The sequence below is a fragment of the Mustelus asterias genome, chromosome 28 (assembly GCF_964213995.1).
Source record: "Mustelus asterias chromosome 28, sMusAst1.hap1.1, whole genome shotgun sequence".
NCBI classification, from domain to species: domain Eukaryota; kingdom Metazoa; phylum Chordata; class Chondrichthyes; order Carcharhiniformes; family Triakidae; genus Mustelus; species Mustelus asterias.
Genome location: NC_135828.1, coordinates 9,812,124 through 9,827,530, shown reverse-complemented (window position 1 = coordinate 9,827,530; position 15,407 = coordinate 9,812,124). Strand labels below are relative to the sequence as shown.

At 46.3% G+C, this 15,407-nt stretch overlaps 1 protein-coding gene across 6 annotated transcripts in view; it reads left to right on the top strand.

The window, feature by feature from the left end:
• LOC144480213 (calcium/calmodulin-dependent protein kinase type II subunit gamma-like) overlaps window positions 1–15,407 on the top strand; it is a 463,856-nt gene that overhangs the window by 395,067 nt on the left and 53,382 nt on the right. For all 6 annotated transcript variants that reach the window (XM_078199435.1, XM_078199441.1, XM_078199439.1 and 3 more), the window contains one exon: window positions 13,264–13,312. In XM_078199435.1, the coding sequence (XP_078055561.1) occupies window positions 13,264–13,312 (49 nt within the window). The remainder of the gene's footprint in view (window positions 1–13,263; window positions 13,313–15,407) is intronic.

The window sequence follows — 15,407 nt, the reverse complement described above, 5'->3', positions numbered from 1 at the left end:
ATATTTACCCACTAATCCCTCTAACCTACACATCTCAGGGGCAATTTTAACCTGGCCAATCAACCTAACCCGCACATCTTTGGACTGTGGGAGGAAACCGGAGCACCCGGAGGAAACCCACGCAAACACGAGGAGAATGTGCAAACTCCAGACAGACAGTGACCCGAGCCGGGAATCGAACCCGGGACCCTGGAGCTGTGAAGCAGCAGTGCTAACCACTGTGCTACCGTGCCGCCCAAGTAGTATCTGCTGCCCTTGTCCTTCTAGATGGCAGCGGTTGTGAGTTTGGAAGGTGCTGTTTAAGGATCTTCGGTGAATTGCTGCAGTGCATCTTGTAGATAGCACACACTGCTGCTACTGAGCGTTGGTGATGGAGGGAGTGGGTGTTTATAGATGTGGTGCCAATCAAGAGGGCTGCTTTGTCCGGGATGGTGTCGAGCTTCTTGAGTGTTGTTGGAGCTGCTCCCATCCAGGCAAGTGGGGAGTGTTCCATCACACTCCTGACTTGTTCCTTGTAGATGGTGGATAGGCTTTGGGGAGTCAGGAGGTGAGTTACTCGCTGCAGTATTCTGCTCCTCATCAGTCACCTCGATAAACTGAGAGATCGTCTGTTGTCAGTAGTGGGTTTCCGGGATCCTAATCATCCTCCGATCCATTGGTTGGAGTTTAACAGTGGTGTTGGGAAACAAGATGCAAGTTTGATACTCTGGAGGCCAGTGTTGGGTGCACAGGGAGTTGGCTGTAATGATGACAATCTTCCTTTTCTTTCCCCGATGCGTTTCGCCTCCTTTCCCTGATCCAACCCTCAAAACTGCTGGAGCGCATTCAAGCAGTTTCATTAACTTCGTACTGCATGGATAGCGTCTTAACATTTGCGAAGCCATGTGGCTTCTTGGACAACTTTCTGGTGCAAACCATGGCAGTGACATGTTCCTTACTCAGTTTTCCACATTATGTCTTCCATCTTTAAACATCAAAGAATGGTCTGGCAAAAGATAGTCCGGTTTCATCCACATTAAAGACGTCTCATGGTCCATACATGTTCAAAATCTAGGAGAGTCCATTTTGGTGCCAATCATCTGTCATTGTTGCCATAACCACTGTTATAACGCAGAAGTTAATCCCCTTTACCTCGCCTCGTAATCTGGTAAACGTGTTTGGGAAGATGTTAACTCTTCTACATTAACATTTAGAGGTTCATTAACATGAAGATCTGACACTCACTTTAAGTGAATAATTAACAAGTTATTTTATTTAACTAACCAAAACTTTAACTAAACAAGTAACATATTAATTAAAGGATGGCTCGACTGAAATGCTGTTCAAATAAAGACAAGGACCATTCAGTACCAAAAGAGTAATAGCAGAATCTTAGTCACTCTCAATAAAACTATATACAACCAAGTCTGATGGCTTGGAAAAGATTTGGATAAAGGGTCATCTGGACTCGAAACATCGGCTCTTTTCTCTCCTTACAGATGCTGCCAGACCTGCTGAGATTTTCCAGCATTTTCTCTTTTGGTTAAAAGTTTTGGAGTTTTGTTCTGGTGATTTCTCTGTAAGGTCTTTCTGACTTGATATCCTGTTGTTGGATAGATGGAGAATTCTCTTCAGAGAGAGTTCTTTTAGCTGGCAGGGTGGAGAACCGCCCCAGAGATGACCTTCTCAGCTGAGCTCACTAACTGAACTGGAGTCACTGAAGACAGGCAGTTGAATTCCTATATTTATGTTCTTGATGATCTGTGTATTTTCTATATCAGGATTGGATTGATGTTGACAGCAAAAGCAAAATTTAAGTTTGATCGGTTCCTTTGAGCTGAGTGTCTCCTTTTAAACTGATAGGCTGTTAGCTGAGTGTCTTCTTTAATCCAATATGCTATCAAAATGCAACTGCCTGCAAAGTCTGTCACCAAGGCAACCCTGATGCTTGGTCCTGGTTACGATTGTTGCAACCTATGTACCCTGTATTTTAAACATTCAAGCTTTTAAAGGCACTGTTGTCCTCCTTCTGGTATTTTACAATCTTTACAAGCCGCCTTTACATCTTTACAAGCTCCACTTCATAACACCGCCATCCCTCACCGAGTGGAAGACAATGTCGTCTTGAATAGTTCCACCCATTCGTCACCCGCAGGTGAACTCCACGTAGCTTCTTGGCCAGAGCTACTCCCTCTTTGCTGCAGGATTGGACCGGAGGTGAGAGTGTTCTCTCTCGGGCTGCCTCGAACCACGTTGACAGAGCTTCTTCAGTGTCAGGATGGGTAGCTGTTCTTCCCTTGCAGGAGAGATAGTGCCAGCTTGTTGAACTCTTCCAAGGTTTTCGCCTCGTTTCGTATTGATGGATAGACGTGATGGTGGAGTGTCTCACCCCTCCGCGATGTCCCCTTTCCACTTTACCCCACAGTTTTCCACTTGTTCCAGCTTCACCCTCTCTCCGATCGACAACACTTTTTCAACTTCCTCTCAGGCTTAGCCGTACTCAAGGGCCTAACACTTCCTCCCATGGGGAGATCTCAGTGTCAGATGGTGGCTTGCCCAGCTGACTGCGATTTTGTGCTCTTGCGCGGTCTAACTCGATTGATCAGAGCAGAGTTGGGTGACAGGCATAGCTAAATCCGGCTAATTTGTAGTTACCGTTGCTGAATCTCAGTTTGTCACGGGCATAGTTCCATAGGATTTGCTGCTCTCTGGCACGAATGGGTGACAACTTCAACATAACGTGAATCTTGTGTCATCCAAGTTTGACTCATTGCCATTTCACTGCAGTTAAATATCCACGGGCTACGGTAACCATGGAGCTTGAGGTCTTAACTAGTGAGAGCGTGAGTTATTTTAATCTATTTTTTTCCTGTCATAATTGCAAGCATCAAGGAGCAGTCAAACTGTAGAGTTCCACACTCTGGCGTTCCGAATAAATAATGCAATAAGGGTGGGAAATAAATGGATTCCATTATCTGTATGAAATGAACTGCCACAATATTGTACCTACTCTTTTGAAAAATGTGTTCTGTTTTGTATCACAAATGGGGGATTATTTTTGTATCTGATCCTGAGAAAGGCAGACACATCTACCATCCAACCAAAATTCCCAAAGAAGGTGGTGAGGGATTATGCCATCGACCTCTCCAACCCTGTGATAATAGACCATAAGACGTCAGAGCAGAATTAGGCCACTCGGCCCATCGAGTCTGCTGCGCCATTCAATCATGGCTGATATTTTTCTCATCCCCATCCCACTGCCTTTCCCCCATAACCCCTGATCCCCTTATTGATCAAGAACCGATCTATCTCTGTCTTAAAGACACTCAGTGACCTGGCCTCCATAGCCTTCTGCGGCAAAGAGTTCCACAGGTTCACCACCCTCTGGCTGAAGAAATTCCTCCTCCTCTCTGTTTTTAAGGATCGTCCCTTGAGCCTGAGCCTACAATGGTGTCAAGTAGAATGAAGTTGTTCTTTCCATTGACTCAGTGACAATGGTGGAACGAGGATGTTGGTCCAAGTTGGGATGGTGTCTGACGGGGGAAGGTGTGCAGTTGAAGGCATGGTGGCCACAGTGGTTTGCACTACTGCCTCACAGCGCCAGGGACCCGGGTTCAATTCCGCCCTTGGGTGACTCTCCGTGTGGAGTTTGCACGTTCTCCCCGTGTCTGCGTGGGTTTCCTCCCGGTGCTCCGGTTTCCTCCTACAGTTCAAAGATGTGCGGATTCTCTGATCTCATCCGTGGCCGCACTCCGGTGCAATTCCGAACGGAGAATGTGACGTTCCAGCTGTAATGACTTCAATCAGGCCATTGAGGTTGGCCTATTGGAATATGAACTCCCCAATTAAGGATCCAATTGATGGGCCAACCAGGGAATCTTTGCCTTGTACTTTACCGTGAGTGTCAATTCCTCTGACACCCCCGGAGATAGACTGCTAACTATTAGCACTCTGGGCGGAATTTTACCAGCATGTCCGCCCGAGGTTCGTACGATCCTTCCCGAGGCCAATAGAGAATACCGGAATCGGGGCGGGATGCCGGTAAAATTCCGGCCTCTGTGTACTGCTGTTAGAGTTTGTAAATAAAGGGATTTTGGTGAAGGGACTTCTGCCTCTGAAGACTTATTACTTCAACCAAAACTCCATTCAGTTTCAGCAGGACTGGAGGATCCCAGCCTCGAATGAGGATGGACGTTTTTAAGAGTGTGGTTAGCCAGCAGAATGCTGAATTGAAGTTAGAACACCATTTACTTGGAGAAAAGAAACAGCATTGACTTCCTGGGCTAAACCCAATCGATGAAATAAGACAACATCATTAACATAAATGTACTGAGGAGTTTGACAGGAGCGGTGTCAAATAAAATTTGTCACTGAGCCACATATGGAGGTATTAGTTCAGGTGACCAAGAGCTTGGTCAAGGAGGTTGATTTCAAACGTCTTAATAGAGGGAAGTTTTTTTTTAAAGTTTATTTATTGGTTTCACAAATAGGCTTACATTAACACTGCACTCCAAGCCACTCGCCATCCTGGCTTGGAAATATATCACTCACCTGATGAAGGAGCAGCGCTCCAAAAGCTCGTGATTCCAAATAAACCTGTTGGACTTTAACCTGGTGTTGTGAGACTTCTTACTGTGCCCACTCCAGTCCAACGCCGGCATCTCCACATCATGGAAATATATCGGCCGTTCCTTCGCAGCCGCTGGGTCAAAATCCTGGAATTCCCTCCCTAACGGCATTGTGGGTCAACCCACAGCACGTGGACTGCAGCGATTCAAGAAGGCAGCTCACCACCACCTTCTCAAGGGCAACTAGGGATGGGCAAAAAATGCTGGCCTAGCCATGTCCCACGAATGAATTTTTAAAAAACTGAAGTTACTGTGAAAATCCCCTAGTTGCCACACTCCAGCATCTATTCGGGTACACTGAGGGAGAATTTAGCACGGCCAATGCACCTAACCAGCTCATCTTAGGAACTGTGGGAGGAAACCGGAGCACCCGGAGGAAACCCACGCAGACACAGGGAGAACGTGCAGACTCAGCACAGACAGTGACCCAAGCTGGGAATTGAACCCAGGTTCCCTGGCGCTGTGAGGCAGCTGTCCAACCACTGTGAAGAGGGGGAAGGGAGGAAATTCTGGCGTTTGGGGCCAAGACAACTGAAGATGGAGCAATAAAAATAGAGAATGTGTCATGAGTGCGATTAGATGAGTGCAAATCTTGCAGGGTTGTGGTGTTGGCAGAGATGGGGGCAAGCAAAGGCCATGGAGCGATTTGAAAACTAGGACGAGAATTTTTACGTCAAGACATTGCTTGACTGGGTGGGAGTCAATGTAAGTCAGCGAGCATGGTAGACTTGTTGCTGCTTCCCCAGTGATAAAGCCTCCCTACCAACGCTTAAAAAAAGTGGTAATACGTATTAAACTTAAAGGGTGGTTATGGGTTCAGCGCTCTGAAGCCATAGTAAAAGAACATCCATTAAGATACATTAGCTCCAGCAGAAGCAGCATTATTCACCCAGGTGTATAACTGCGTGTAACAGCTTACATCCCAACACAATTGTCATAGAGACGAGCACGCTGCTTTTGGATGTTTTCTTCGGCGAAAGTGCTAATTTGCCAAAAGAAAAAGCCTTTGAATTGAATTAGGAAATTACACGTGGGGATAATGTGTTTTGAAATTCAGCAAACATCGATATTGTAGAATTCTGTGTTTCTTATGTGCTTTGAGACACTTTTACAACCTACACCGGATCTGCCAGGTGGTAAAGTTTTGAATTTAATGTAATGTCGATTGTGCTGAGTGCATTTGCATTCGTTTAGAGATCTGTTCCTTGCAGATGTTTCCCCTACAGGCCTGCTTTATTAATGCATTCCTCCCGCATCTCGAAGCCTTGCATTCCTGGAGGCCTGACTGTTGCGAGGATTGGGAGCATTTGCCATATGTTTAGGGGCTATTGGGGTCCTTTTAAATGCAGCCCCGATGACGTGGTTCGTTCTTTCAGTGACCAGTTCAAAACTGAACGTATGGGCTGGACTTCAGATGAGACATTAAATCCGCGTCCAGTCTGCCCTCTCAATTAGATGCAATGATTCCATGGCACTTACTTTGAAGAAGGGCTGTGGAGGCAGTGGCGCAGTGGTACTGTCACTGCACTGATAACCCAGAGATCTAGGGTAATGCTCTGGGGACCCAGGTTCAAATCCCATGATTGCAGATTGTGAAATTGGAATTCAATTTTTTAAAAACCTGTAATTAAATGTCTAATGATGACCATGGAATAGTTGTCGATTGTTGTAAAACCTATCTGGTTCACTAATAAGGAAGGAAAGCTGTCATCCTTACCTGGTCTGGCCAACATGTGACTCCAGAGCCACAGCAATGTGGTTGACTCTTAAAAGTGCCCTCTGAAATGGCCGAATGAACCACTCAGTTCAAGGACAGTTAGGGATGGGCAACAAATGCTGGCCCAGCCAGCGATGCCCATATCCCGTGAATGAATTTTTAAAATCCTAAGACGAAGAGTCATCCAGACTTGAAACGTTGGCTCTATTCTCTCTCCACAGATGCTGTCAGATCTGCTGAGATTTTCCAGCATTTTTTGTGGAAAAACAAATCTATACCCTGGTCAACATTTAAGTTACAACCAACATCAGTAATGCACTTTACCCGGTTATTATCGTAATGCTGCTTGTGGGAGCTTGCTGTTTGTAAATTGGCAAACTTTACCACAACGGTGACCATGTTTCAGAGGCATTTCATTGCTTGTAAAGTGCTTGGAGACGTCCTGAGGTTATGGACGGCGCTTTATGAATGCAAATCCTATTCTTTCAACGTTATTGCCTCCCTAGACCTGTTGTCTGTGAAGGCCAGTGAACAATAAGAAGTCTCCCAACACCAGGTTAAAGTCCAACAGGTTTATTTGGAATCACAAGCTTTCGGAGCACTGCTCCTTCATCAGGCAACTCACCTGATGAAGGAGCAGTGCTCCGAAAGATTGTGATTCCAAATAAACCTGTTGAACTTTAACCTGGTGTTGTGAGACTTCTTACTGTGCCTCACCGCAGTCCAACGCCGGCATCTCCATGTCAAGGCTAATGAAGCCAAGGAACTGTGTTTAGAGGAAGATACGAGTTCTGTGCATCCGTTTGAAGTGTGACCCAAAACTGGTGCAAACCGATTGTGGCCAGCATATGCACCATGTGTCTGCATGTCGCCTCTGTGTCTTCTTTCACCGTTCCTTCCAATTCGCCTCCTCTCTCTAATGGGAAAGGTGCTGATCACGGTTCTACCCACGCTGGCTAAAAGCAAAGAGCTGGTGTCTAAGATGGGCAGAAAGTATCAAAAATCATGGCTGCTGAAGAATAATAACTTACTGGTCGCCTGTCTTCCTTGGGTTACTGAGTGTGCGAGCAAGTCCACATGTGAAACATGTCCACATATCCAGCAGCTCCTTGGGCTCTTGTCCGGGAGTGATACCCTGCCCTTGGAAATAAGTAAAAGTGTTGGCAAAAAAAGTTACCCAGCGATTCCCATCCATCTTCACGAAGACTCCATTATAGCAAATATTTTCAGAGGACAATCTGTAAACAGTTCTGTTTGACCTGAGACATCTCTGGAGATGAACCAGTGTTGCAGACACTGAGGTGGGGGTGGGGGGTGGGGGAAGGGGTGCACATCGTTATTACAATAATGTTTCAAATGCACCTTGAAAATAGCCCGAGAAACTAAAACCCTGGTTTTGTTTTAAGCTGTAATCATTATTTTAGAGGACAATGCTTTTCATGTTTTTGAAGATAATCGCAGGATTTTTGCAAAAAGGTTTGTTGGCAGGGATATTTCCCCGAGTTATATTCTCCCCACCAATAGCAATTTGCTACAAGCCTTTAACTAATGGCCCTCAATGTTCTTTGCAAAATGACAGGAGGCTGAGATGATTTAGAAGTGTTTACTGCTGACAACCTCAACAATAAAAGAGCTACAGCTCCCTCCGGCAAATCTCGAGAACAGTAACTCTCCACGCGTCGTTGGAAGAGAGCAGCTGCTTACTGAAAGCACACTGACGCAGTGGATCAGATGGACTGCAGCCTGCGACTTGTGTTACACAGGCTGGCTCTGTACCAGAGCACTGTCATTACACTGGCTACAGTGGTGATGCAGGCATCTGCATTATTTATATTATTATACACTCGTGGGACATGGGCATCGCTGGCTGGGCCAGCATTTATTGCCCACCCCGAGTTGCCTTTGGAGGGCAGTTGAGAGTCAACCACATTGCTTCTGGTTCTGGAGTCACATGTAGGCCAGACCAGGTAAGGACATAGAATCCATAGAATCCGACAGTGTAGAAGGAGGCCATTCGGCCACTGACCACAATCCCACTCAGACCCTACACCCATAACCCCATACGTTTACCCCAACTAGTCCCCATGATACTATGGGGCAATTTAGCATGGCCAATCCACCTAACCCGCACATCTTTGAATGGCAGATTTCCTTCCCTAAAGGACATGAGTGAACCAGATGGGTTTTCCAACAATCGACAATGGTTTCATGGTCATCAACCGATTCTTAATTCCAGATAATTTTTATTGAATTCAAGTTCCACCACCTGCCATGGCGGGAATTCGAACCCGGGTCCACGGGACATTAGCTGATAATACCAGTAGGCTATCACCTCCCCTATTTTCATCCACAACCAGCTCTGGTTAAGATTATTTCTGTTGTGGGCTTGGAAGGGTGAGTGGGGGGGAGGGGATTTCCCCTTAATATCAGGGGGATTGACAGGGTAAATATGTGGGGTTATGGGAATAGGGCCTGGGTGGGATTGTTGTTGGTGAAGACTCGTTAGGCTGAATGGCCTCCTTCTGCACTGTAGGATTCTATGATTCTGTGATTCTATGATCCCAGTATGTTGCACTTTTCCCAAAGCTTTCCTGCGCGGTTTGACTCCGGGTGACTTGAGGTTCTCCGCTGAATTGGAGCTCCCAACAACCAACCTAATGGTGTTGGATTTATTTATTTTAGTGGTGACACAGTAGGCTTACATTAACACTGCAATGAAGCTGCTGTGAAAATCCCCTAGTCGCCACACTCCGGCGCCCGTTCGGCTACACTGAGGGAGAATTTAGCACGGCCAATGCACCTAACCAGCACGTCTTTCGAACTTTGGGAGGAAACCAGAGCACCCGGAGGAAACCCATGCAGACACGGGGAGAACGTGCAGAGTCCACACAGACAGTGACTCAAGCCGGGAATCGAACCCGGGTCCCTGGCGCTGTGACACAGCAGTGCTAACCGCTGTGCCACCTGGATTAAAAGTGACAGCTTTAGCCATTTGTGGCTACTGATTGCACAGTTTCTGTGTTGCCTTTGTCACAAACAGCACCAGCAGCAGAACTTGTCGGGACTTTGGAGGTGTGACGTGAGAATTGGTTTTCGAGTGGAGAGCTTGAATTTTCACACGTTTGAACCACTTTGAGAAAATTTGCTTTCTCCTGGGAGGATATGATTCGTCACAGCGTGCGTACAGTTTTGCTAAGACCTGGAAGACCGCACAATTGGTGTGAAATGCTGTCACCCCTCAGGTTTCACATGCCTTGTGCGTTTTGAGTGGTTACAGAGTAGTCCTCGTTGTAGGCATGGCAACCCGCAAAGGTTGCGGAAAGTGGCTGCTGTAGGGACAACCTTTGCTCATTCCCAGAACACCAGGCAGTGAGTGGCCCCTCCGGAGATCTTGAGCTCAACTTCACCCAACTCTTGAATGTATCTAGCCAAATTCAAATTGTGCGAAAACTCGATGGAAAGGACATCGCAAGATCCAATTGGGAAGGGAATTAAAAAATTCAACAAACTCCCAAATTTGAACTCCAAATCATGAGAGGAATGAGCAATATTTCATAGAATCCCTACAGTGCAGAAGGAGGCCATTTGGCCTATCGAACCTGCACCAACAACAATCCCACCCAAGCTCTAACCCCGCAATCCATGTATTTACCCTGCTGATCCCCATGACACTAAGGGTCAATTTATCATGGCCAATCAACCTAACCCGCACATCTTTGGACTGTGGAGGGAAATAGGAGCACTTGGAGGAAACCCACGCAGACATGGGGAGAATGTGCAAACTCCACACAACAGTGACCCGAGGCTGGACTTGAACCCGGATCCCTGGCGCTGTGAGGCAGTAGAGCTAACCACTGTGCCATCGCGCCTTTTAAAAAGTAAAGTGATTCTTGATGTGTAAGCAACATTTAGGCTGAGTATTGAGTTCACTTATCATCTTGACCAACTTTGTGAATCACTTCACAAACCCAACGTGGAAATCTCGGAGAATTGTTCGGTGTTTAAGGGTTCAAGTAACAGAAAGTGGGGGGAAAAAATAACGACTCAGATGCAAGAAGGGAAGTCAGGCGGAGCTCTTTCATCCAATGGTTAATGGATGTAGTGGAAATGGACGTTGGGTATTCCAAACCTCCCAGATTGTTCTGGATTTTCATAATTGTAAGACTGATCTTTCGGGTACTACTGCTAGCAACCCGGGATGAATATAAACCTTTTTGTATTACGCTATCTGGGAAAAGCTAGTGTGCTGAGTAATATGCTGATTTGTGACTCAAAGCAGAGTTACAGATTGAGAATCATCTTGGGTTGACTGTTGCGATTATGTCAGTAAGCCTCCCACGTAACTGAATGCAGCAAGAAGCCCTCTTCGATAAAGGTTTAAGAAGACGTCACGTTCAAAACATACCGGGGCAGGCAGTGGCCTGGTGGTATTGTCACTGGACTAGTAATCCAGAAACCCAGAGTAATTCTCTGGGGACCCAGGTTCGAATCCCATCACGGCAGATGAATTCAATAAAAATGAAATCTGGGATTCAAAATCTACTGATGACCATGAAACCATTGTCGATTGTCGGAAAAACCCATCTGGTTCACTGAAGTCCTTTAGGGAAGGAAGTCTGCCATCCTTACTTGGTCTGGCCTACATGTGACTCCAGAGCCACAGCAATGGCCTAGCAAGGCTCTCAATTCAAGGACAATTAGGGATGGGCAACAAATACTGGCCCAGCCAGCGACGCCCGCATCCCATGAAAGAACTTTTAAAAATACCAATCATATTAAATTTGCCATGCACTCCTTATTTGCACATCACTGTTCCTTAATGCATAGTCACACATGTTCCTGTACACAACCACCCATTGATGGAGTTTTAGATGTTGCAGATTCATGTACCTGCAGTATCAGTAATGAACCCCTATACTGACACCCTAATCCCAGTCAGAATGAACCCTTATACTGACACCCCTAATCACAGTCAAAATGGACCCCTATACTGACACCCTAATCCCAGTCAGAATGGACCCCTATACTGACACCCCTAATCCCAGTCAGAATGGACCCCTATACTGACACCCCTAATCCCAGTCAGATTGGACCCCTATACTGACACCCCTAATCCCAGTCAGAATGGACCCCTATACTGACACCCTAATCCCATTCAGAATGGGCCCCTATACTGACACCCCTAATCCCAGTCAGAATGGACCCCTATACTAACACCCCTAATCCCAGTCAGAAAGGCGATAATTGGGTATTCACCCCATCACAGTGGCCCAGTGGTTAGCACTGCTGCCTCACAGCGCCAGAGTCCCGGGTTCAATTCCGGCCTTGGGTCACTGTTTTTGCGAAGTTTGTACATTCTCCCCATGTCTGCGTGGGTTTCCTCCGGGTGCTCCGGTTTCCTCCCACAGCTCAAAGTTGTGCGGGCTCAGTCGATTGGCCATGCTAAATTGACCCTTAGTGTCAGGGGGATTAGCAAGGTGAGTCTGTGGGGTTGTGGGAATATGGCCTGGTTGGGATTGTGGTCAGTGCAGACTCAAAGGGCCGAAAGGCTTCCTTCTGCACTGTAGGGTCATAGAGTCATAGAATCCCTACAGTGCAGAAGGAGGCCATTCAGCCCAACGAGCCTGCACCGACCACAATACCACCCAGGCCATATTCCCGTAATCCCACATATTTACCCTGCTAGTTCCTCCTGACACTAAGGGGCAATTTAGCATGGCCAAACAACCTAACCCGCACATCTTTGGACTGTGGGAGGAAACCGGAGCACCCGGAGGAAACCCACGCAGACACGGGGAGAATCTGCAAACTCCACACAGACAGTGACCCAAGGCCGGAATTGAACCCAGGTCCCTGGCACTGAGAGGCAGCAGTGCTAGCCACCGTGCCGCCCCCTAGGGATTCTATGATCCTTTATGGAGATTGTATCACTGCAAGTGACTGGGCTTGAGTTTATGCACACATAACCATCTTCTACTCATTCCAGTTTGCTGGAGAAATGACCCTGCTCTTGTCGGGAGACTTTGCAGTGTTCGTGAATTCTATTTGCTGTAGTTTGTGGCGACTCTCTACATTCCGTACATAGGCTTCAGTTTGTTTTGCTGTTTGATTTTTGATTTGAGTTGATTTATTATTGTCACATGTATTAGCATACAGTGAAAAGTATTGTTTCTTACGTGCTATACAGACAAAGCATACCGTTCATAGAGAAGGAAAGGAGAGAGTGCAGAATGTAGTGTTACAGTCAGAGCTAGGGTGCAGAGAAAGATCAGCTTAATGCGAGGTAAGTCCTCGCATTAAGTTGAGTCCTGCCACGAATTGGCTGAGGGGAAGTCAATTGTGTGGTTCACGGAATTGCAGAACTATCGCCCCTAAGCCAGCCCGCCCACTGTGAAAACTCCGCAAATTCTATGTACGGATGCAGCTAATTATCTGTTCTTGCAACAAGGTTTGTGGGTGGTTTAATCATTTAACTTGATCATGAACATCAAAATAAAATGTTAGCACCGCTGCCTCACAGCGCCAGGTTTGATTCTGAGCTTGGGTCACTGTCTGTGCGGAGTCTGCACGTTCTCCCCGTGTCTGCGTGGGTTTCCTCCGGGTGCTCCGGTTTCCTCCCACAGTCTGAAAGACGTGCTGGTTAGGGTGCATTGGCCGTGCTAAATTCTCCCTGAGTGTGCCCGAATAGGAGTGTGGCGACTGGGGAATTTTGACAGCAACTTCATTGCGGTGTTAATGTAAGCCGACTTGTGACAGTAATAAAAATAAAACTTTATTCATAAGGTGCAAATAATAATTGCCTGTGTGAGAGATCGATCAGTTTTGGGGGAAGGTGTTCAAATCTCTCAATTTCTTCTTTTGTGATCCTTATACCTCTCACACAGTGCTCGATGTTGAAAGTCTGTTCTGTTTTTTTATAAAAATGTTTGTGTCTCCTAGGGGTCAACTGAGAGCTGCAACACGACCACTGAAGATGAGGAGGGGAAAGGTAGGTGTTTATCTAAGCTGACCCAGTATTTTAATATCAATCTGTGTGTGAAGGATCCATGTAACAGTGCAGACTTGCAGGCAAACTGGAGCCGGCCATCTTTTTCTGGTCTAGTTGAGTGAAGACACACACTATTTTTGTGATCGTATCTGAGTAATAATGCAACTCCTTTACAAAAACAATTCTTTCACTTTGCTCACTTGATTCGGTCAAAAGTATGAAGATGGGTGAGAGATTTAGGGTGGCACAGTGGGTTAGCACTGCTGCCTCACGACGCCAGGGACCCGGGTTCGATTCCGACCTCGGGTCACTGTCTGTGCGGAGTCTGCACCTTCTCCCCCCGTGTCTGCGTGGGTTTCCTCCGGGTGCTCCGGTTTCCTCCCACAGCCCAAAGATATGCGGGTTAGGTGGATTGGCCGTGCTAAGTTGCCCCTTCGTGTCTCAAGACGTGTAGATTAGGGGGAATGGTGGGGTAAATACATGGGGTCAGGGTCTGGGTAGGACGCTTTGTTGGAGAGTCAGTGCAGACTCGATGGGCCAAATGAACTCCTCCTGCACTGTAGGGATTCTATTCTATGATCTTCTACACCAGGCCAAAGATGTGCAGGTTAGGGGGATTAGCAGGGTAAATATGTAGGATTACGAGGAAAGGGCAGGGGTGGGCCTGGGTAAGAAGCTGAGTCGGAGAGTTGGTGCAGACTCGATGGGCCGACTGGCCTCCTTGTGCACTATAGGGATTCTATTTAAATTAGTATGTGTGATTTGGATCATGTGTGAGGATGGATTCATCTTCCCTTCCATTCTGTCCCAAGCACTGAAGCTCAGATCTTACGGCTAACCAGGCCCCCTGGCGATTTTAGTTAAACATCAAAGCATTGAAGAAGATTTTATGACACACATATGAATGTGACCTGTTCACCTGCAGTCTCTGTAGCTATTCATCATCCCCGTTTTGCTTGATATCTTCCCCTTTAACTTTGCTACCGATTTTTGCGTGCTTGGTTTAATACTGCTTCTGCTTTGGGAAGGGGTTAGCATCCACAGAAAACAGCATTTAGATCTTAAACTGTATGTAGGCTGCAGCTATGTCATTGCAAAACCAAGAGCCAGTATCGCAAACCACAACTTGTGAGCACGGCAAAGCAGAATTGGAGGATCTTTGGTACAAATGTTGAAAGATCCATCCATCTTCTACTGAAGATCTGATTAACTGTGTACGGTTCTGTGGAAATGAGTAGTACCGGGTGCTCCAGTTTCCTTCCACAGTCCAAAAGACGTGCTGGTTAGGTGCATTGACCATGCTAAATTCTCCCTCAGTGTACCCGAACAGACGCCGGAGTGTGGCGACTAGGGGATTTTCACAGTAACTTCATTGCAGTGTTAATGTAAGCCGACTTGTGACACTGTTAAACTTAAAAACCTTACTCCAGTTTGCTTTGGAGTTGCTAGGTCAGGTGAGTGTTGTATATGGAATAAAGTAACCTGTTACAATCAAGCCCTGTTTAGCTGGCTTGGGTATTATAGAAGCTTCATGACCTTTGTGGAAAAATGGGATTGATACACACGGTCTGGGTTCAGAATGCTACTAATCTGTAGCCTAACCAATGACTAACAAAGGACTTTTAGCTTGGCAAAGAAAAATTCAATAGCGAGTGACACTAAAATGTAGTTTTTAAAGGATGAAAGACATCTCTTTGAAGACACTTATCAGGTTCTTAAGCCTCCACAATTTTGCTGAAAATCTTAAAAGTGTTTGCCTACTGCTTTGCTACCTGTTTGTACCTGTAAATCATTCCTTGTATTTGGTCAACTGCACTTGGATACTGAAAGTTTGCATTCTGGAAGAACACAAAAATATGGAAGTGTTGCTTCTTGATCTACACTTGATAATCTTGAAGGTAGCCCTTCAACGGTATGCCTAACCTTTTAACTTCCCTGCAAGTGATTTAAGTACCAAATCACCACTGCTCTCAATCCAGTGTCTTTCACATCCCTTGATACACACACAACATGACGGAAGATATCTGTCTACATCAATGGGGGCGAAGTAGAAATGGTCGACAGCTTCAAGTTTTTAGGTGTCCAGATCACCAAC